Below are 22,533 nucleotides of genomic sequence, written 5' to 3'. Positions count from 1 at the left end.
TGAAATAACTAGCCCTGCCTACTATTAATGCTGAGATATTATAGGGGGGAGGCGGCAATAATAGGCTTTCACATCATGCCGGTTACCTGGGTAAGGAGCCAGGTGGCTGGCCGCAAGAGCTTAACAGTGATAATCTTTGGCAGCAAAACCTCACGTTAAAAATGAAACTGTGCTGACAACTTAGAGGAGTTGTCAGAATGTTGGGGGATCAAGGAAAGGAACGTAAGCGAAGGAACGGAGAGCTCAGAATTCATCTGAGACCAAAAAAGAAAGGAAGGAAAATTTTGAACCGAGCAGTTCTGCCTTTTGCCGGGCACATGAAACATACGACAAAAGACTTACAGAATACTTACGGCTAAATCCTTGCAGCTGAAATAACAACAGCTCCCAAAGATGTTGTGAATTCTTCCGACTTGGCCCCAGACATTTTGAGGGGCTAAAGGGGGCTGGTGGCAACATGCTTCTCTAAGCAATAGAGGGAAGCCCCCCCCCCCCGCAACAGCAATATTAAACTCTCGGAAAACCTGAAACGAGCTATATTTAGTCCTTGCCGCTTCTTTGTGTGGGCCTCTTGGTGCATTGGCTTTCAAAGAAGAAGGAGTTTGCATTGACTGCCAAGCCCTACTTCCTAGTAGTATCATTTCTGTGGGAAATGTTAAAGCCAGCATCACAAACGCAGAGCTGCAGCTTGGTGTGGACGGTACGGATTGGGCCCAGACTAAGGTAGTTGTGCATTGGCCTGCGAGCGCTCCAATTAGAGAACAGCCTTTACCAAAGGTGTCATGGGCTTTGAAGACGCTTGAACTCTGGACGAAAGGGAGAAACGTGCTAAGAGGAAGGCACGCTTGGCAAACCCTCACCGTGATTAACTCCCACCCAGAAACCTATGTCCCCACTGTGGAAGGATGTGTGGATCCAGAATTGGCCTCCACAGTCACTTACGGACCCACTATTAAAACTGTGTTCATGGAAGACAATCTTACTCGGCTACGAGTGATCGCCAAAGAAGAAGAGCAGCGCATTGAATTCTCACTGGACTATGACTCACAGATAGTCTGGAACTGAACCTGGGAGGGCCAACTGCCATCTTATTTTTAAAATATGGCTGGGTGCAGTGGCGGGGAAATAGCCAAAGTGGGGAAGATTGTGGGATCAGCTAGTCTGTGTGCTTGCTAAGTCTGCTGTCCATGTGCTAATTATTGATGCGTAACCTCCATGAACCCTTGTCCCTTCTTAAGTTTAAGTAAAGGTAAAGGGACCCCTGACCATTAGGTCCAGTCGTGACCGACTCTGGGGTTGCGGCACTCATCTTGCTTTATTGGCCGAGGGAGCCGGCGTACAGCTTTCGGGTCATGTGGCCAGCATGACAAAGCCGCTTCTGGTGAACCAGAGCAGCACACGGAAACGTCGTTTACCTTCCTGCTGGAGCGGTACCTGTTTATCTACTTGCACTTTGATGTGCTTTCGAACTGCTAGGTTGGCAGGAGCAGGGACCGAGCAATGGGAGCTCACCCCGTTGGGGGATTCGAACTACCGACCTTCTGATTGGCAAGTCCTAGGCTCTGTGGTTTAGCCCACAGCGGCTTAGGGTTTTACAAATCTTTAAACCAGACTTGAACTGGATAGCTTTCCAAATACAGGTTTCCTTCAGACAGAAGCTATCCTCTGTCAAGTAGGACATGAGATCAGCCTAGAAGCTAGTCAGTGATGGAACTGAGTCAAATCTGCACTAAAGAAACCTGGGCACTGTTAGGCTCCAGTCCTTATGCTTCAACTCCCATCAGCTGCAGCCAGCATAGCCAATGGTCATGGATGATGGGAGATGGAGTTCAAAAACATCTGGAGAGCCACATATTCCCCACTCCTGTTACAGCCTATCTAACTGCTGTTTCTATAGTATAAAGGGGAAGGGGTGATAAAACTGTGAAATTAAAGATAAGAGTTTTGGTTGCAGTTAAAATAACTTCTATTTAGTCAAAAACCTCCAGCTCCAAATATTCATTCAGTTTCAAATGCAAGTACAGTGGTACCTCTGTTTCAGGTTACAGACGCTTCAGGTTACAGACTCCACTAACCCAGAAATAGTACCTCAGGTTAAGAACTTTGCTTCAGGATGAGAACAGAAATCGTGCTGCAGTGGCAGCGGGAGGCCCCATTATCTAAAGTGGTACCTCAGGTTAAGAACGGACCTCCGGAACAAATTAAGTTCTTAACCCGAGGTACTACTGTATTTTTCATATTTGTTGTTGTTTAGTCTTTTAGTCGTGTCTGACTCTTTGTGACCCCATGGACCAGAGCACGCCAGGCACTCCTGTCTTCCACTGCCTCCCGCAGTTTGGTCAGACTCATGTTTGTAGCTTCGAGAACACTGTCCAACCATCTCATCCTCTGTCGTCCCCTTCTTCTTGTGCCCTCCATCTTTCCCAACATCAGGGTCTTTTCCAGGGAGTCTTCTCTTCTCATGAGGTGGCCAAAGTATTAGAGCCTCAGCTTCAGGATCTGTCCTTCCAGTGAGCACTCAGGGCTGATTTCCTTAAGAATGGAGAGGTTTGATCTTCTTGCAGTCCATGGGACTCTCAAGAGTCTCCTCCAGCACCATAATTCAAAAGCATCAATTCTTCGGCTATCAGCCTTCTTTATGGTCCAATTTTTCATATTACCAGACAACTTTCCTGAAAACTGGGGGTTGGGGGGGTTGGGCTGTGTGTCAAATGGTATTTTATAATACCTCCTTTAATTCAGGCATTAAAGGGGTCTTTATTTCAGCCTCTACTTTAGGAGTAACCACTTTAAAAAGAAGCCAGATTTATTTTTTTTAAAAGAAACTAGTATTCAAAATGTAGATGAAAGTCCACAAAAAAGATTTTAAAAAAAACCAGTCGTGGCAATGCCAAATTGGCAATTTCATATAAATCACTACGGCTCCAAAGCCAAAATAATTTATATGCTGCACAGCAACCAGTTATTAGGGGGGGAAATAGTTGGTCATAAGATCCTAGGATCAAAACTGTGTGATTTAAAGGCACTCTGCATGAAGACATATTGCAGAACTGAGAAGAATATGGCAAAGAGTAACTATAATGGTCAGAAGTGTTGTAACATATGGTCCCATTAATTCAGGCAAAAGTGACTGGGGCTTTTATTTATTTATTTAATCTATATACTGCCCTATACCCGGAGGTCTCAGGGCAGTCCACAGAACAAAATCAAACTATAAAACCACAAAATATGTAATCAAAATAAAAGCAACAACCCAATAACCCCTTTTGAGCATAAGGGGGGGGGGTAGGAGAGAGATGAAGGCAGGACTCCTGTGAGGCTGGTTCCGGGTCTGAATGAGTCCTCAGCAGGCTCTCCTTCTTCCCCAGAGCTCCCTTCTCCCGCCTATGGCTATTCCTGTCTAGAGCAATAGATGGTATCAAGCCATCATTTAAGATTTTAGACAGTGCCCTCACAGTGCCTGATGGTTCCCCTGTTGTGGAGCATTGTGGGAAATATAGATTCACATGCAGCCACTTGGCCCAGGACAAACATCAGCTCCACAAATGCCCTGGTGGAATACTCCACTCCAAAAAGCTATCCCAGGTGTTTGCATGCTGACACTGGGGCTTGAATTCAAGTTACATGCAAAGCTGGGCTGCCCATCTAGCAGGTTCCCTATTTTGAGACTTGGGGCGGGGGAGAATTTAGTTCAGTTCAAATTGAAATGTAAATCTACCCAATCCACACTTTCCAAAACAATAGAAGAACTGTGGCACAACCATCCTTCGAAATTTGCAGTTCTCTGAATTTTGTTGGGGAGCTCTCCAGCCAAGGAATGTGGACACAAAAATGCACATACTGGGGTAAAGTGTGGATAAAATGCATATATCAATGAAAATATCATACGAAAATGCATTATATTAGGGGAAACTGTTTTGCAAAAATGTGTACTTTAGAGAAAACTGGATTTCAGATAGGTGTCTATTAGGGAAAAAAATTAAAATGCTAATGAATTTTCATTATTATATTTTTGGAAAAGCCATCACATCAGTTTGTGAACTGAGCTTAAGCTTGGAAAGATGAAAAACCAAGAGAACGCGAAATTGACAGATTCGCCCATCCCTCGTTGAGATTACTATCGCCATTATTCTATCAGTTATGAAAACCAACATATCGGGGAGCGTCCTTGTTCCTCCAGACAAGGCAGGGTTTCTTTGCATGATTATCTGCAGGGAGTACACTCATTTGGGAACATTCAAAAGCAACATCCCCATTGTGACCTTCAACATGACATGGAAAAGTCCTTCCTACCCCCTTCATCCTCCTCCAGGTCTGAAGAGACCTGCCTTCTGTGTTCAAAGCCACCTAGTGAGCCCCTCTTCCTTTCGAGGTCAGGGCTCTCCTCATCAGCAGGCAAATTTATAATTTGTTTATTTATGCTCCTGCCTGCTGGCCTGCCACTGGGGGTCTGCTGCCCCAGACTTCCCAAATCCCTTTCCTCGCTTATCTGTTTCCTGCCTCTCTGCTAAAGCTCCCCACTCCCTTTCATATGGCTGTAATCTCTCTTCTCCTAATGCACCACAGGTGATGCTCTGTTCCCTTATTCTGGCTTTAGTCAGGGTCTTACGCCTGCCTCTCATTTCTTCCCCTGTTTTTTGCCTGCTTATTACCTTGCCCTCAGCTTGTTTCTCCTCCTCCTCTGTTTCATGCTCACTCCCACATTCATGCTCCCGTTCTGTCCTCCATTCCAGTCCGCCCACTCTCACTCTCTCATCTTCACACCAGGCTGCCATCCTACCTTCCCTCCCACGCTCTTCTTTCATTCCACCTCTGTCTCTCACACGCTCCGATTCATCCTTGATCTGCTGCCGCCTCTTTTACTGCCGCTTCCTTTCCCGTATGTCTATCAGCTCCTGCTTCCCCTTCTCTGTGTTGGTCACCGGGATCCACACCCAATGCATTTCTTGCCCCAATGCATTTCTTATCCTCCGTCAGGCTAAGCAGCGCTGCTTCATCACTGATCTCTCCCTTGCAACCTCACTTCTAGTCTGATTGGCTCACCTGCCAATTGGACTGTCAATACTTTGATGCATTGGAGAGGATGTCCCCCCAACCTCTCTTCACAAACCCTTACTTGAATGTTCACCTTACCTCACATATGCCCTCTCGACTGCTTCTGTTTGCAGAAGTCCGCTCCACTTCACTCCACCCACTCTCCTCTGGGGGCGGGGGACGAAGTCCCACGTTGCCCGGGGGATCCCAGCCACTTCATCATCCAGCTGGCCAATCTGGTGGCTGGGGGGGCGTGGCCGGGGTCATTTAAGCTTAGGCGCGAGCCGGAGGGCTTCCTCTTTCTTGGCTCGCTTCTTTAAACTCCCTCCCTCCCTATTTTACGGGTTTCTGTTTTATCAGCCTTGCTATGGACCTCGGTTGGTTGCCGTTGAGGGGCCTGGTAGGAATTTTTCCACTTGGCAAAATTGGCATGGGGCCTTGTGGTTTTCGTCTACCTTGTAGCAATCATCACAACTTTGTAAGGTTTTGTGGTTGGGCATTGTTTGACCTTATGATGGGGGAGGGGAGGTGCGGCCATTACCTGCCCCTCCAAGCTTAAAGGTATTCCATTAAAGGAATCTGGGGCTGTGAATCTTGTCTGAAGTCCGGGGCAGGGCTAGGGCCATGACACGACCCCAACAGAAACATCTGGGGGAGCTCAAGTTGGTCTGCATCGATTGGGCTCCCCTTTCTGGTGGTTTACCCTTACTGGACTTCCTGCGCAACGGGCAGGAGTCAGATATAGTTGGGTTCATTCAATGCCTAAGCCAATACCGCTCACAGTCTGTAATCAATAAAGTTGTGGCCAAAATTTGCCCAATTAACATTAACATATTATCTGTGTCCTGGTGTCTTCTTTACAAGGGGGTGGCTGCGGGGTCTAGACATGCAACTGGCATTCCTACGAATGCTTCCTAGTGTTCATCCTGCACTTGGAGGTAACTAGCCTTCACTGTAGAAACGCTTACACTCTAGAACTCTCTGCACATTGACATTAGGTAGCACTAGCATAGCGTGGGTTGCCAGTGCCCGGGGCCATGCAGAGTGAGGGAAACAGAAGGAATACACATGCACATTCAACTGCCTAACAGCATCTGCATCACCCAGGAGATCGCAGCTGCAGAGATAAGAAAAGAAGAGTTGTTCTGTTGTCTGGAGAGGTCACTTCCTGGTTCGCATGCAGAAACTTTTTTCAACAGAGCCCAGCAATAGAAGCGTGTAGCTGTATTGTGGCGGCACCGGGTATTGAGATTTTGTGCTGCTGGCAATTTTGCCACAACCACCCCATGCCCCTCCCATGCTATGCCACTGCCAGGCAGGCACCTTGGCTATATTTCTTCTGGCATTAGCTTAAAAACTTTTATTTGTTTAGGTAAGCCTACCCAGGGGTAAGGGACGCAGGTCGTGCTGTGGTCTAAACCACTGAGCCTAGGGCTTGCCGATCAGGAGGTCAGCAGTTCGAATCCCCGCAATCGGGTGAGCTCCCATTGCTCTGTCCCAGCTCCTGCCCACCTAGCAGTTCGAAAGCATGTCAAGTGCAAGTAGATAAATAGGTATCGCTCTGGCGGGAAGGTAAACAGCGTTTCCGTGTGCTGCTCTGGTTCACCAGAAGCAGCTTAGTCATGCTGGCCACATGACCCAGAAGCTGTCTGCGGACAAACGCCAGCTCCCTCGGCCTTTAGAGCGAGATGAGCACGCAACCCCAGAGTCGTCCATGACTGGACCTGACAGTCAGGGGTACCTTTACCCAGGTGTATACTTTTGAGCTGAATTTTTATTTTATTATGTATATTTTTAATACTGCCAATTTTACTTACATTCTGATCCTTTCTTTAAAGCTCAGCTTGTTCTAATATACCATTTCATTTGTATTTTAAAATGAGTATTTTATATTGTGTCAAGTGATCCACTTAGAGGCTTTCGATTAAAATTCTGTTAAATAAAAAGCTTAGGAAAATTTATGGAACCTACATTTTACCAATGGCAATTAAACACGACAGCTACATTGAGCTTCCATGTTCAGGTGCAGTTTACCAGATCTCAGCGACAAACAACAAGGGCAGACTTCATGCCCTGCTTGGGAGCTTCCTGGGAGCATCTGACAGGCTGCTATAAGCAGCAGAGGATTATGTCCTCGGCGGACCTTCAGTCTGATCAAGCAAAGCAATCCTTAAAGACATTCTTTCATCCTCCTCTACCACCCACTCACAGATGCTCTCCATCCCTGAATACATACTCACTCAAAAGTTTTGTTAAAGTGTAACATTCCTATCAGGGCCCACACATCTTAGCAAAACAGTAATGGTTTCACAGCAGTTGCCTTTCGGGAGCCCCTGCTGCTTGTTGGTCCCTGCTTTTTACACACTGCAAATTCTGAATTCACGGTCCTCGCTCGTCACAAGAAATGCCACAAAAAGGCCAGGGCATTTCACCTACACACAAACTGAATCACAGATCCTTGACAGGCTTCCGAGGAATCTGGCTGGGGGCGGCTAGGAGGCACGAGGAGCACAAATCATCAGGCGAGCTCTTTCGGTAGCAAGTCACAGCTGTCAACATTTCCTTTCCTACAAACCCTTTTGCTGGGCAAACTGCAGCTTAACAAATACGTCTCCTCCATTAGCGCCGGGTCTCTTCAGCATCTTAGGAACATTCCTTGTACAGTAGAACCTCGGCTTAAGTTACCTTGGGTTGCGAAAGCAGAAAACCTGGAAGTATTTTTCTGGTTTCGCTGCTCATGCATGAACAGGAGCACTCTATGCACCATGTGCATGTGCAGAACAGGCACCTCTGGTTGTGAAAACCTCAGCATCCGACTGGAGCTCTGGAACGGATCCCGTCCACAACCGAAGGTACCACTGTATAAAGGTAAAGCTAAAGGGGCCCCTAACCATTAGGTCCAGTCGTGACCGACTTTGGGGTTGCGGCGCTCATCTCGCTTTATTGGCCGAGGGAGCCGGTGTACAGCTTCCGGGTCACGTGGCCAGCATGACTAAGCTGCTTCTGGCAAACAGAGCAGCGCATGAAACCTTCCCGCCGGAGTGGTACCTATTTATCTACTTGTACTTTGACTTGCTTTCAAACTGCTAGGTGGGCAGGAGCAGGGACCGAGTGACAGGAGCTCACCCCATCGCGGGGATTCGAACCGCCGACCTTCTAATTGGCAAGTCCTAGGCTCTGTGGTTTAACCCACAGCGCCACTACTGTATAGAGAGGCATAATCCTATAGCTCAATAGCAGAGTGCTTGCTTTCCACATAAGAAGTCCTAGTTTCAATCCTTCATGTTTGACAAAAGGTGCTGGGGAAACCCAAGTCTGAGGCCCTGGAGGGCTGCTGCCAGTCAGAGCAAGGACTGAGCTGGATGGGCAAAAATAGCTTGACTCAATGTAAGGCAGCTTCCTAAGCTGGAGAATGAATAATTGTTTCACGTGTTAAAAAGAATAATGGCTACACACTTGTCAACCATTCGGGCTTGTAGCATACCCCATAATACTTTTTGCCTTCTTGTTGAGAGTCACATTCCCATGGTGATAAAGGGGGAGGAATTCAAGTCAGGTTGCATTTAAAGAACAAATAGGCCCATTCCAAAACAACACATGAAGCAAAATACAGCCACCCAGGGACATTTGCAATTCTCCAGTGCAGTTCTCCAGCCAAGCAATGCATACCAAAATGATAAATTGTGCCTTAAAAGGTATATACTAGTGAAAATAACATACAAAAAGATGACAGGCTAGGGTTGGAGGGTTGGGGTTAGGCCTTCCGGATATTGCTGTACAACAATTCCCATAATCCCTGCCCATTGACATGCCTACTGGGGCTGATGGGGGCTGTAGTTCAGCAAGTTCTGGAGGGCCATACAGTCCTCATGCATGGTCTACACTGGCCATGAATCTCACGGTCCTGATCCAACTGAGACCCCATATCTGCAACTTTTAGGGATTTGCACTGGCAAATTGCCTCCTCGATCTTCCACATTACATGTGAACTGGCTCTGAGTGACAGGCACTTCAGTTTAACCCTGACTGACCCTCTCAATAGACAATGAAGATGTCTGGGCAGTATGCTGCCTTCTTGCCCTTTGAGTTTATCCCTCTTCATGCTAGATAAAATGTGATGAGGGAGAATATGCCCCTCCAGCTCATCATGCAAACTGTGTCCACCCTGCTGTGTAGTGCCCTTCAGCCCTGTAGATGTAATGGAAACTATAAGGCCTAGGAACCGAGGAAGCCATCTCATACAATGTCAGACCTGTTGATCCATCTAGCTCGGTATCGCATCTCCAGGTGTTTTTGGACTACAACTCCCATCATCCCTGACCACTGGCCCCACTAGCTAGGGATGATGGGAGTTGTAGTCCAAAAACAGCTGGAGACCCAAGTTTGGAAAGCCCTGGTCTACACTGACTGGCTGTGGTTCCCTGGGGTTTCAGAAAGGGTTCTCTCCTAGCCCTACCTAGAGATGCTGGGGATGGAGGCCAAGACCTTCTGCACCCAGGGCAGATACCATGCCAATGAGCGACAACCTTTCCCCTCTTCCCTGCCCCTGCAAGCCTTTGTCAGAAGAGTTAACCCTTTATAAGGTAAACCAAAATGGCAAGAGCCTGCTTGTGGGGGGTGGGGTGCACTAAGACATCTGGTGGGATGCCCTGGACACACAAAAAATCACTGGGTTCATTTATCATTTTTCTTTCCCCTGCCCCTTTTTGCGGTTAGGAAACAATAGCTGTGTCCCATAGCCCTGTACAGAATTACTGAAAGAAAGTCATGTGACAGTCGGAGGGTGTGTTTTCAATTATTGCACTTGAAGCTTTCTGCCGGGGCCGCAAAGACAAACAGCCTTCTGAGGGAGTCTGCTGCTGCTTTGTTGTAAGTCCCTTTTAACATTTCATTTCTTAGAATGGTTCTATATGCTTCTCTCCTGTTCCCGCTGCAATAACCCCAGGCTCTGCTAGACGAAGTTATAAGAAAGGGGGAACCTACCAATGGGATAGCCCAAGACACATCGGATCCTTCTCCTTTTATTTATGGGAAAAGCTCAAAAGAGGAAGAAGAAGAAGAAGAAGAAGAAGAAGAAGAAGAAGAAGAGAGTGCTGAACCTTCTCGGCTTCTCATCAGAGCTGGATGAAAGAAGTCAAACTACGCTGCTCACGCCAAACGGCACAAAAACCCTCGTGATCTCTACAGCAAGGAAGAAATCTGGCATTTCCTGTCTTTTCATTAAGAGCAATACTCTCCAGTTCGGTTTTGCAATTGCGCCAAACAGTTTTTATTATATTCGTAAATGCTCTGTTTGGTCATCCCAAATGAAGTGTAAACAGAATGGACGCTGTTCCTTGCAAGCACATTTGTTTACATAAAGAACCAAAAAAAGGTTAGGATAATTTAGCACAAAACAGAGGAAGGGAGGTTGGAAGCGGGGTGTGTGTGTGTGTGTGCGTGCGTGTGTAGAAGTGAGACCAGCCAGCCAAGCTGTTAAACATTTGATTTGGATTACAAAAACAACGCAAGACAACTTTGTATCTGGAGCGCATACAGGAAACAGAAGAAAAATCCTTAAGGAGGAGGGTGTTCTTCATCAGGGCATGTTGGCTACATCGACTTATGACTGCATTGGATTTGGCAGGTGGGCAAGTGTCTACAAAATAATTCTCCATACGTTAGTTCACAAAACTTGTGGGGCATTTGTATTATTCTTTTCTGCATGGTCGATCGTGACAGTGAATCTTATTCCTTCACCTAGCAGCTAAAAAAGGAGGAGGAAAAACTTAAGAAAGTTTCAGATCCACTCAGCCAGATCAGGTAAACCTTCTTTCAGGTAGGAGAGCCACTTAAGCATCACCAAAAAGATGAAAAAGAGGGGGGAAAGAGGACACGATTTTTCATGTGTTATATTTAAATGTATAAAGGCACATTTAGAAATACTGTAATTTAGATAGATATACTGTTAGGGATTTTTCCAGTCTTAAATTCAATTCTCCACATTTCCACATCAGTTTGCAAATTGCTTTTTAAAGAAGTCCTCACGAAAATGCAACAGCATTTTAGTGCGAATTTCTCCCAATAGACAATTTTTTTGTATGTAATTTGGCAAAATAGATCCAGTTTGGCAAAGCATTTCATTTATGCAATGCACTTTTGTATGTCATTTTCACCAGTGCATGCATTTCTATGCACACCGTATCCAAAGACGTGCATTTTTGTACACATTACTTGGCTGGAGACCTGAATTGCAAAATTCGGAAAGTGTGAATTTTCAAAGATGACTGTATTTGGTTCATGCAATATTCCCGAAAGGGCTAATGAAGGTAAGTTTGCCTTTAAATGCAAACTGAATTGAAGTCCCCCCCTATCCCTGAATATAGTACATGTCACCACAGTGAGAAAGACTATGACCAGATGACCTGGGCATTTGCTCAGGCTGCTATCCTGGTGCTAACTGGGGATAGGCAATTCTATTGCTCCCAATGCTCTTGTTTCTTTATCTTTAAACCAGACTTGGGTTGGTTGTTGTTGTTGTTTAGTCGTTTAGTTGTGTCCGACTCTTCATGACCCCATGGACCAGAGCACGCCAGGCACTCCTGTCTGTCACTGCCTCCCGCAGTTTGGTCAAACTCATGCTGGTAGCTTCGAGAACACTGTCCAACCATCTTGTCCTCTGTCGTCCCCTTCTCCTTGTGCCCTCCATCTTTCCCAACATCAGGGTCTTTTCCAGGGAGTCTTCTCTTCTTGTGAGGTGGCCAAAGTATTGGAGCCTCAGCTTCACGATCTGTCCTTCCAGTGAGGACTCAGGGCTGATTTCCTTAAGAATGGATAGGTTTGATCTTCTTGCAGTCCATGGGACTCTCAAGAGTCTCCTCCAGCACCTCAAATGGTAACTTGGTCACATGACCACCTTAGTTTTAAGCTCAGCACACACACGTGTGGATATGTAGGCAGATGTATTATGTTGAACTCTGGGTCAGTGCTCATGGGTCAAAATTTAAAGCACTTCAGTCTACCATAAAAACACTTATTCAGCTTTGGCCTAGGAAATCCATCTTATCTATCCCCCCTTGCGCTCTTTTGATCCCTGCTTGTGCAGCTTCGACCTGCGCCTTATTAATCCTTTCCCCGAATGCATTCCTTCCAGGAAAGCGAACATTTATCAGAAGGTGGTCTCGAATTCCTTTCTTCACTTATTGAGATTTTCCTTTCCAAGGCGATAGATCATGCTTAAGGGAAGCAGCTGGGCTGGTTTCAACGCCAGGCTGGTTTCTGCTGTAATTGCTTCTGTTGTGGTTGCTGTTGTGGCTCTGATTTATGACAGGGTTAGTCCATTTCCATGTACAGCACGAACCCTTTTAGCCAAGGATGAGCAGGTCCTTGATTACCTGGGGTTCACAGATGAGGCAAAGAGGGGCTAGAGACTGCTCTGCAAATTTGGTTCTCCTCTGTTATCTTTCTCAAGGAAAAAAAGAAAGAAACAAGCAAAGCCCAGGAGGGAAAACCCCAATAGCCAAAATTGTGGGTGTGTTCTTCAATTCTCTTAGAGACATAAAATCCTCAGAATATGGTATTGGCACCATAATTTGGTTGCTTGAGGATTTCAGATGTTTAAAGAAGAGCGAACTCCTATCTCTGATAGAACAGAAGGACCTGGGGGCCATGTAATCTATACCTTCTCCATGCAGGATCTAAAATGCAGAATGCAATACAACATCTCTGACAGGTGGCCTTCCGACTCTTATAAGAGTTTCCTGAAGACACCTCTGAGTGGTTGGGTGTGGAGCAGCAGTGCTTTTCAAAACGCCTCGCATCATTCCTACATCTAGCAAAGCTAAACTAAATTATGCAAAAACTAATATGACATTACGCACCATTGACTCAATGTGCATTATTCTCTGAATGTTATACAGTGGTACCTCGGGTTACATACGCTTCAGGTTACATACGCTTCAGGTTACATACGCTTCAGGTTACAGACTCTGCTAACCCAGAAATAGTACCTCGGGTTAAGAACTTTGCTTCAGGATGAGAACAGAAATTGTGCTCCGGTGGCGTGGTGGCAGCAGCAGGCCCTATTAGCTAAAGTAGTGCTTCAGGTTAAGAACAGTTTCAGGTTAAGAACGGACCTCCGGAACGAATTAAGTACATAACCCGAGGTACCACTGTATACAGTCATACCTTGGAAGTTGAAGGGAATCCATTCCGGAAGTCCGTTCGACTTCCAAAGCGTTCAAAAACCAAAGCGTGGCTTCTGATTGGCTGCAGGAATTGGAAGCCACGGAAGTCCCATCAGACTTTCAGCTTCCAAAAGAATGTTTGAAAACCAGAACAGTCACTTCCGGGTTTTGATCATTCGGGAGCCAAAGCTTTTGAGAACTAGCCTTTTCGAAAACCAAGGTATGACTGTACAGCTTAGTTTTCTTTGGTTCAGAAATGAAATAGTTTAATACATAATACATGGAGCAAGGAAGACCTTATCCACCTCTTCCTTGCTAGGCCTCAGCACCAATCATTCCCTGCTATGGAAATCCCATATGCAGAGCCAACATCCATATCCTCCTTTCTAGGGTCACAATATGTGCAGACAACTTGAGGTTTTAAAGGAAAAACAGCCAGAGCTGGTCTGGTCACACATCATGATTCATCAGTACATTAGCAGAAAAGGAATGAAAAGAAGAGGATACTGAGGAGATTCTGTTTGGTGCACTTCCCAAAATTATATGCAGACCAAAACACATCTACCCTTTAAAATTCGCAGTTCTCTGAATGTTGTGATGGAGCTTTCCGATTAAAGAAATGTGTACAAAAATGTGTATATTAGAGAGAGGGTACATAAAAAGGGCCTTCTTGGTGGCTGCTCCCAGATTGTGGAACTCCTTGTTGGTGCAAAACATATATAGAAATGAGAATTCCTGGATGCCAAGATCCAAGTTTGGGACAAGTGCTCTTTGGTGAGAGCACCGCAGCAGAGATTTAAAGTCACAAAATGTGTAACAAATTAAAGTGTAGAAATATAAGCTGCTAGACCTTTAAAATATGCCCTTCCAAGTAAGTGAGTCCCACTTCCCGTAACATAGAAGACAACACGTTTGATAAGTTAAAATTTGGTTTACTTACAAACTCTTCAAAGGCCTGCTTCATGTGCTTTTCCATATATCTGTCAGAAAAGTTGCACAGGCAGTAAAACTTAGCTTGGTTATAAAGTGGTGAAAGTTCCTAGATTATTGATATAGGAACTCAAAAGTGTGTGGTGAGAGCCATGCTGTTGAGCTGCAGCAACCAGCTCAAACCTCTTAACATGCTGAACTTCTCAGGTAGACTCAGAGGGAAACAATAGTCTTGTTTGCCTATTTCCTTCTAAAGTAAGGGAAGTGACATAGCTAAGCCAGGCAGGACAGCTTACTCTATGGTATTAACTCCTTCATGTATTAATTAGACTGAAGTATATTGATTATGTGAGGCTGGTTATCCCACACTCCCTTCCATGGGAGGCTGGCCTCCTTTTTTGTTCCAACAGTCCTTTGGCTACTAACTGGCTGTTGTGGCAGGTATTCTGAGAGTGGGTGTTGTAGTGTGTGAGTGCTTTTAAATGGTTTTGAGTGCTTTCAGTGTTACTGAAAACGACATTAATAAATGTGTATATTATGAGAAATGCACACTAAAATGCTGATGAGTTTTCACAAGGAATTCTAAGATTGGGAAAATGAGATTCTCAGAGATGAAGAAAAGGAAAGATTCATCCATCCCTGGTAAGGATAATCAGATCAGTCTATTTCTGGTCTGTGTCAGTTACATGAGCATTCATTCATAAATTTGGTTTCGTTTTCACATCATTTTGTGCCCGCATTTTAGGTACACATTTTAACTTGAAATATTTATCCTAAAACATGTAGTTTGCTGAGCCAAAAATTATATTCTAAAATCTGGAGCAACACAAAAGTGAAAGGAAACTGCCTTTTGGGGAAACTAATTCTTGGTTGGTCTACTTACAAAACCCCAGACCTAACAAAATCCTCAAAAGCATCTGTACGATGCATATTTTTGGCTTTTAGTTTAAACATGTTTCCTTTGCATAATTTAATTCCACAAGGCGTAAATGTATATGTTATCCAATGAGATCTTTTTTTTTAAGCACTACCCTTAAGATGTTAGAAGAGGAAATCATCTTTGTAGAGATATGTTACTACAATAGTTAACTATGTGCCAATATAGATAACAGCTAGTGTGCCGTGAGAAATAAAATTTAAATCAAACTATTACAAGCTACCATAACTCTGAAGTACTACCCACAAGCGGAAGCTGCCCGTTAGCTCTTTTTGACACTCCATGCTCTCCCCTTGCTTCCTTTCAATCAGCCTCCACTGAGGATGGCCAGTTCTGCCTCATATGAGTTTGGTGCAATGGACTTATCCCATTATTCCTCAAAGAGACACATAGACCTAACTTAAGAGGAGTTCTCCCCCTGCTTTTCGGCATGAGTTACCCTTTTGCACCTGAAACAGTGACTCACACAGAACACAGTGGGGCAGACTTCTCTGAAGGTAGGCAATTCCTACTCTCAAAGCACTCTTAAAAAGGGGAGAAGTGAAACCAGGTAGCCGATGATAGCAAGCATCCTGGTCTTTGTGGAGCTACCAGCAGTGGTATAGCGTGGATTGCCAGTGCCCGGGGCAAGGCAAGTATTGCACCCTCTAAATATTGCACTGCCTGCCAGAGTGGACAGCACTGGGCTAGATGGGCAAAAACAGTCTGACCAGGGATCAATCAATTTCCTAAGCACGCCCAAATTCCCCAATGAGGAAAGGCTACAACACGGAAGGGGGTGGGGAGTAGTTTAGAGAAAAGGCAAGTAAAACGGCATTACTGGGGTGGCTGGGAAAAGAGACTGTGTGTGCAGTTCCATTCCTCTCCATAGGCAGCTGAATATTGGAACAGGGCTACAATCACAGCCAATCCTAGACTTCTGCACATCAATGCATTTATTTGGATACGGTTTCTTGACTCCCTCTGTCCCCATCTGGCCAGCCACCAGCCCAGAGTTTCCTTTCCTTAAGCAGCTACAGGTGGCTTCAGGCTGGACAGGTAATCAAGCTACTTGCCTTCCCCAAAGGGAAAAAAGATACAGGGATCCTCTATCCGGCGTACCTGTATGACAGATGTTTGGAAACATGTGCTTGCCACATGCCCACTTTGATTTTTGGGTGTATTTTTGAGGAGGAAGGGACACAGGAGGATTGCCAAAACTGAAGAGGACCGATGCAAAATATTTGTTTTGAGTCTTCCATGGTGCTTAGAGACAGAAATAGAAAGAATATAAAGCCAAGAGATGAAGGCGGCGAAGGGGGGGGTGAGGGGAGACATGCCTAGCACTTCTCTGAAAAATACAGAATTAGCAAGTCATGAGGCATCACGTTGCTGTGCCTGAACTGAAGGCCTGTGTCTTAAAAAAAATAAAAATCGCAAATTTGAAACGGTGTGTTATTTTGGGGTGGGGTGGGGAAGAAGAGATGAAACAGCAATATCTACAACCCAGCTTTCTCTTCTCTCTATCTCTCTCCTCCAGCAGGATGTTCAGCTGCAATAATTGGGACAAGCCCCTGTAATAGCCATGGCAAATTGAGGGGAAGCAGAAGATTACTGGGTGGGCGAAGATGGAGCGACAGAACAGCGCAAAGAGTCGGAAGTCGAAGACCCTGCGCTCCATTTCACGCTCCCTCATCCTCTGCAATGGCAAGAACAGCGATGACGGATCGAGCCCGGAGGAGAAGTACCCCAATCCCTTCGAAACGCAGGCTAACTGGGGTCAAGAGGAAAGCGACTACTGCCCTCGGCTTCAATTAACGTGTGCATCGTCAAGCGAGGACAGCCCTCCTGATCCTTTTATGATCACCAGCATGATGCAACTGAGGGCTGCGGCCAGCGATGGCTGCAAGAATATGAAGAGAAAGTTCTTCATCAAGGTAGGAAGAGGGTCACACCTGACCACTGGATGCTTGGTGTTCCCTAAGATCTGGGTAAGAGTCACCCCCCCCCGCCCCAGTTGAATATGGGTTTTCTCCTGATTAGAGGTTCGGGAGACAAACCCCAGAACCGTGTCCCTTTCCCAAGGCAGCATGAATTTCCGTGCCAAGGGTATTACCCCCCCTACTGTGTGGCTTGCTCATCCAATGTGCTCTCCGTTCTGCAGCACAGCAGGCTCATCCTACCAGGAATACAGAGAGCATTGCTATGATACAAAGCTGTCATTACAGCGCACACAGCAGGGGTAAGCTGGGGTCTTAAAAGGCACCTCTCATCAGCAAAATGTGGCTTAAAAGCTGTTAGTTGGAGGGAAATGCTCGGAGACAGGTCTTCCGACTTGTGTTGCAAACGTTACGGGTGCCCCTTAGGGATGGTGCAGTCACATATACAGTGGTACCTCGGGTTACAGATGTTTCAGGTTACAGACGCTTCAGGTTACGGACTCCGCTAGCCCAGAAATAGTACCTCGGGTTAAGAACTTTGCTTCAGGATGAGAACAGAAATCGTGCTCCGGCGGCACGGCGGCAGCGGGAAGCCCCATTAGCTAAAGTGGTGCTTCAGGTTATGAACAGTTTCAGATTAAGAACAGACCTCCGGAACAAATTAAGTACTTAACCCGAGGTACCACTGTATACAGAGAGAGCCCCAAGCCATAGGCTGGAGAGACAGGCAATAATCCTAATGCAGTGGAAGGTGATATGAGAAAGGTATCACTGCTCATATCTGTTTCTCTCGCCTACTGTCATCCACTGGCAAAGGGGCTTTGCGGGATTTTGAAGCAGTGCGAAAGCCTGCACGGCTTGGAGTGGAGTGGATATAGGAATAACTGCATAGTTAGGGACAGCTCAGTTGGTAGAGCATGAGACTCTTAATCTCAGGGTTATGGGTTTGAGTCCCACGTCAGACAAAAGATTCCTGTATTGCAGGGGGTCAGACTAGATGATCCTTGTGGTCCTTTCCAATTACGAAATTCTATGATACTAGTACACAGTGGCTGACATGCAATATTGCCTAGTATTTTAAAAGTATGAGATTTCACACTTTAAATATTGTCATGTTAATGTTGCATAAAGAAAGGACCATAAGCTAGCTCCGAGATTTCAAAACCACCACCACCACCAAGATACAATAGCATAAAAGTGAGCTGTAGAACTCAGGATGGGTGATTCTGTCAATTACAGTTTCACTTAAGTACAGATTGGCACAATTCCACATCAGTGGGTGGTGGGGGTTTTTTAGGTCTTCATGAAAATTAGACAGCGTTTTAGTGTGCATCTTTCCTTCTATGTGCATTTTTGCAAAACCAAATTGCCTAAGATCATGCATATTCTTCGTTATATTCACAAACTTATGCACCTTTATGCTCTCCCTTAATATATGCAATTTTGTACGTATGTTTTGGTTGGAGAACTATTCTCCTGTAAACCGCTTTGAGGGTATATATTGAGAAGTGGGATATAAACTTCTTAAATATATAAGAATAATTAAGTACATAGTAAAATATGGACGCGGGTGGCGCTGTGGGTTAAACCACAGAGCCTAGGACTTGCCGATCAGAAGGTCAGCGGTTTGAATCCCCACAACGGGGTGAGCTCACGTTGCTCAGTCCCTGCTCCTGCCAACCTAGCAGTTCAAAAGCACGTCAGAGTGCAAGTAGATAAATAGGTACCGCTCCAGCGGGAAGGTAAACGGCGTTTCCGTGCGCTGCTCTGGTTCGCCAGAAGCGGCTTAGTCATGCTGGCCACATGACCCAGAAGCTGTACGCCGGCTCCCTCAGCCAATAAAGCAAGATGAGCGCCGCAACCCCAGAGTCGGCCACGACTGGACCTAATGGTCAGGGGTCCCTTTACCTTTACCTAAAATATGGAGCAATGTAAATTTTGAGAATAGCTGCATTTCAGTTTACATATTGTTTTGGGAAGTACAAATAAGGCAGGTTTGCATTAAAATGCAAGCCGTTTCAAAATTCTCTGCCCTCCTTAGGCAGAAGTAACAAAGAAAAGATTGTGGGCTTTACATTTTCAAGCAAGCAGCAGGGACCAAAAATATCTACCCGTCTGCAAAAAGGGTGAAAGAAAACAATACTCTTCGTGTCAAATTCATGTTAGCAGAACCATTCAACAAGATGATAGGCAGGCAGAGATAATGGTATCTAACATAGCCTGTTTGCAGTACAAAACTGTATAAAAATGTTTTGATAAGAGATGATATAGGAATGACTATGAAGGAACAAAAGTTGGTGTGTAGTGCTCTTTAGTGTTTGATGCTGGAAAGCTTGTGAGAATTCATACCTTTGAAATATGACTTGTGCATACAAGGAATAATAGAATTGTCGAGTTGGAAGGGACCCTGAGGATCATCTAGTCCAACCCCTTGCAAAGCAGGAATATGCAGCTGTCTCGTACAACCTTAGCATTATCAGCATCACTCTCTAAGCAACTAAACTGATCCATTTAACAATGCAGATTTTTATTTTTAATGAAAGAGAAACACCAATAAAGCCATCATCACAAAAAAGTCCAACTAAGCAGAAAGAAATAAACTGCAGGTTTTTAAAAAGGAACTGTAATGTGTAAAAACTTTATTAGATCAGAGGCTGAAATTCTCCTACATATCAGCAGTAACGTTTTTAGAACAAGGCTAGGCTCCTTCAGAGACTTTCCTGGGCCCAACTTCCAACAGAAAGGGAACTAAAATGAAACGAACTGCTTTGCTGCCAGAGAGCACGTCAAAAATACTGAAATGTGCAGTTAAGTAACATCCCTAAAGGCCCATAAAGAATGTATGTCACCATACCGCAAAAGCCATCTTGGCTTTTTCTCCAAATCAAGTAGACCTCGTTTGAGAGACAAAGTACTAATAAAAAAGCTCAACTTTATCAAGGACCACAGAACAAACACCCCACACTATCTGCATACCCTCCAAATGTCCCAATTTTCCCAGAACAGTCCCAGAATTACAGAAGTCGTCCCAGTTTTTGGCTTGATCCCAGAATGTCCCGTTTGTCTGTTTAGAACGTCCCTATTTTCATTGGAGGAATGTTGGAGGGGATGTATCTGCTAAGATGCAGATTCAAAGATTGCATGGAATGGGGAATGTCTTCTGATTTGTATGAATACACCAGCACATCTATTTTTAGGCTATCCAAATGTTATAGCTGGCCTCATGAGAAGCATCAGTTCTTACCTTAAATACCGTTCCAAATCTTCCAAACCAGGACAGCTGCATTTGGAAGCTCTGCATAGCCACGGGTACCGATGGACTGGGAATTCAAGTCTCCAGGACTCCCAACTGCTCTGCTTTTGGAAAAGAATTCACAGTTAGCCACGTGATTGACGGAGGAGCTGCCCAGAGGTACTTCACATCTTCGCTTAAAGATGATGAATATGAATGTATTTGATTACTCATATTTCTAATTTACCTCTTCTAACCAAGGCTCAAAATAGGCAAAGGACATTAGCATAATATCACAATCCACAATTCTGGACTGAATAAATTCTATTATTGGAATTAATTATGCATGTATGTATCTATTTGCATGATTCATCACAGTGCACAGGCTGCGTGGAGGTTTGCAAACACTGATACTCAGAAATTGGAACATTGGTGAACATTGCATGACATCACAGCAGCTCAGCCAGAGCAGTATTTTAATAACACAACACATTAAGTGTTCTCACTTACAGGTTGTGTTGTTATGCCTCATTCCAGCATCACCTGGTGTGGGGGGGTGAGGGGCGTTGTTTGGTAAGGGGCAAATGAACCTCTGTGCCGTCTCCAAATCTCTTAAGTTACCTGAGCTTCAGGGAACGAAGCAGCCACAGGGAAGTGATTCCAGTTCCAAATAAATACAGTGCTGTGGGTTAAACCACAGAGCCTAGGACTTGCCAATCAGAAGGTCGGCGGTTCGAATCCCTGTGACGGGGTGAGCTCCCATTGCTCGGTCCCTGCTCCTGCCAACCTAGCAGTTCAAAAGCACGTCAAAGTGCAAGTAGATAAATAGGTACCACTCCGGCGGGAAGGTAAACAGTGTTTCCGTGCGCTGCTCTGGTTCGCCAGAAGCGGCTTAGTCATGCTGGCCACATGACCCGGAAGCTGTTCGCCAGCTCCCTTGGCCAGTAAAGCGAGATGAGTGCCGCAACCCCAGAGTCGGCCACGACTGGGCCTAATGGTCAGGGGCCCCTTTACCTTTACCTTGGTTCTCAGATGCGTTAGTTGTCGAACAAATCGGCTCCCAAACGCCGTAAACGCGAAAGCGAGTGTTTCGGTTTGCGAACGTTTTTCCTGGAAGCCAGACGTCCGACATGGCTTCTGCTTGAGTGCAGGAAGCTCCTGCAGCCAATCGGAAGCCGCGCCTTGGTTTTCGAACAGTTTCGGGAGTCGGGCAGACTCCCGGAATGGATTAGGTTCAAAAACCAAAGGTACCACTGTATTTTCTAACATCAATTATAGTGTGTATCTGATGCTGTTTTTAAAGGGATGGCCGTCTAAGCCCTGGCGACGAACTTCTCACTGTCAACGGACAATCTCTTAAGGAGCTCTCCAGCAAAGAAGCGGAATCGCTCATCCAGTCAGCAAAAGGCTTGGTAAACTTAGTCATTGCTAACAAGGTACGTGGGAGAGACCTCCTGGTAGGAGGACCACAGGTCTGCAGGTGTGTGGGGGAGAGACTTTGGCAAGATGCCCTACATGACTCCTCCTTCCTCTTTTCTTTTTTGTCTCTGCCCACTTGCTCCTTCAGCCAAAGGGGAGGCAAGTAGCACTTGTTATTCCTTATTTTTTTTCCAGAGGGGAAAAAGCAAGCCAGTGCCTAGCAATAGCCATAGGAGCACCGAGTGATCTCTAGGGATTACTGGTGTGGGGCCATTTCCTAAGAAAAGCCCCTGATATGTCCTCCTGGAAGGACTCTGATGGCATGAACATAAAGCTACATATTCTCATAGCAAATAATTTCAAGGTTTCCAGGAACAGCATCTTTCAGCCTTCAATGGTCTGGGTGTAAACCAGAATGTTAAAAATAAAATAAAAATTCCTCCTGGAAGTCAGTTATGAGGGAGACAGACACACTTGACCAGGTAGGCCATTCCCCAAAGAGGGGAGCCACCACTTACAAGGCCCTGTTGCAAATCTCTTCTGTCAATGTAAAAGGAAATTCATCAGACGGCAGCATCAGCCACAAGGCAGTGCTATGCGTGGCAGGGAACAACTGGGCAGCACCACAAACAGGACCCAAGGTGGTTGGTATTAGGGAAGGTGTGGCCTGTGGGTTAAACCACAGAGCCTAGGGTTTGCTGATCAGCAGGTCGGCAGTTCGAAACCCCACTACGGGGTGAGCTCCCGTTGCTCGGTCCCTGCTCCTGCAAGCCTAGCAGTTCAAAAGCACACAGTGCAAGTAGATAAGTAGGTAGTGCTTCAGAGGGGAAGGTAAATGGTGTTTCTGTGTGCTGCTCTGGTTCACCAGAAGCAGCTTAGTCATGCTGGCCACATGAC

General features: G+C 45.6%; 1 protein-coding gene across 10 annotated transcripts in view; it reads left to right on the top strand.

Annotated features, from left to right (window-relative positions):
• IL16 (interleukin 16) overlaps positions 1 to 22,533 on the top strand; it is a 68,204-nt gene that overhangs the window by 11,209 nt on the left and 34,462 nt on the right. For 3 of the 10 annotated variants that reach the window (XM_083586221.1, XM_083586219.1, XM_083586216.1), the window contains 3 exons: positions 16,589 to 16,982; positions 20,261 to 20,397; positions 21,521 to 21,653. In XM_083586221.1, coding sequence (XP_083442347.1) covers positions 16,674 to 16,982; positions 20,261 to 20,397; positions 21,521 to 21,653 — 579 coding nt within the window. In that variant the 5' untranslated portion in view covers positions 16,589 to 16,673. Of the gene's footprint in view, positions 1 to 9,750; positions 9,904 to 10,457; positions 10,661 to 16,585; positions 16,983 to 20,260; positions 20,398 to 21,520; positions 21,654 to 22,533 lie in introns of those variants that run through there. The other 7 variants (XM_083586215.1, XM_083586223.1, XM_083586222.1 and 4 more) reach the window with 6 other exon arrangements.

Source organism: Podarcis filfolensis, assembly GCF_964270895.1.
Source record: "Podarcis filfolensis genome assembly, chromosome: 14".
NCBI lineage: Eukaryota > Metazoa > Chordata > Lepidosauria > Squamata > Lacertidae > Podarcis > Podarcis filfolensis.
This window is presented reverse-complemented; position numbering and strand designations above follow the sequence as displayed.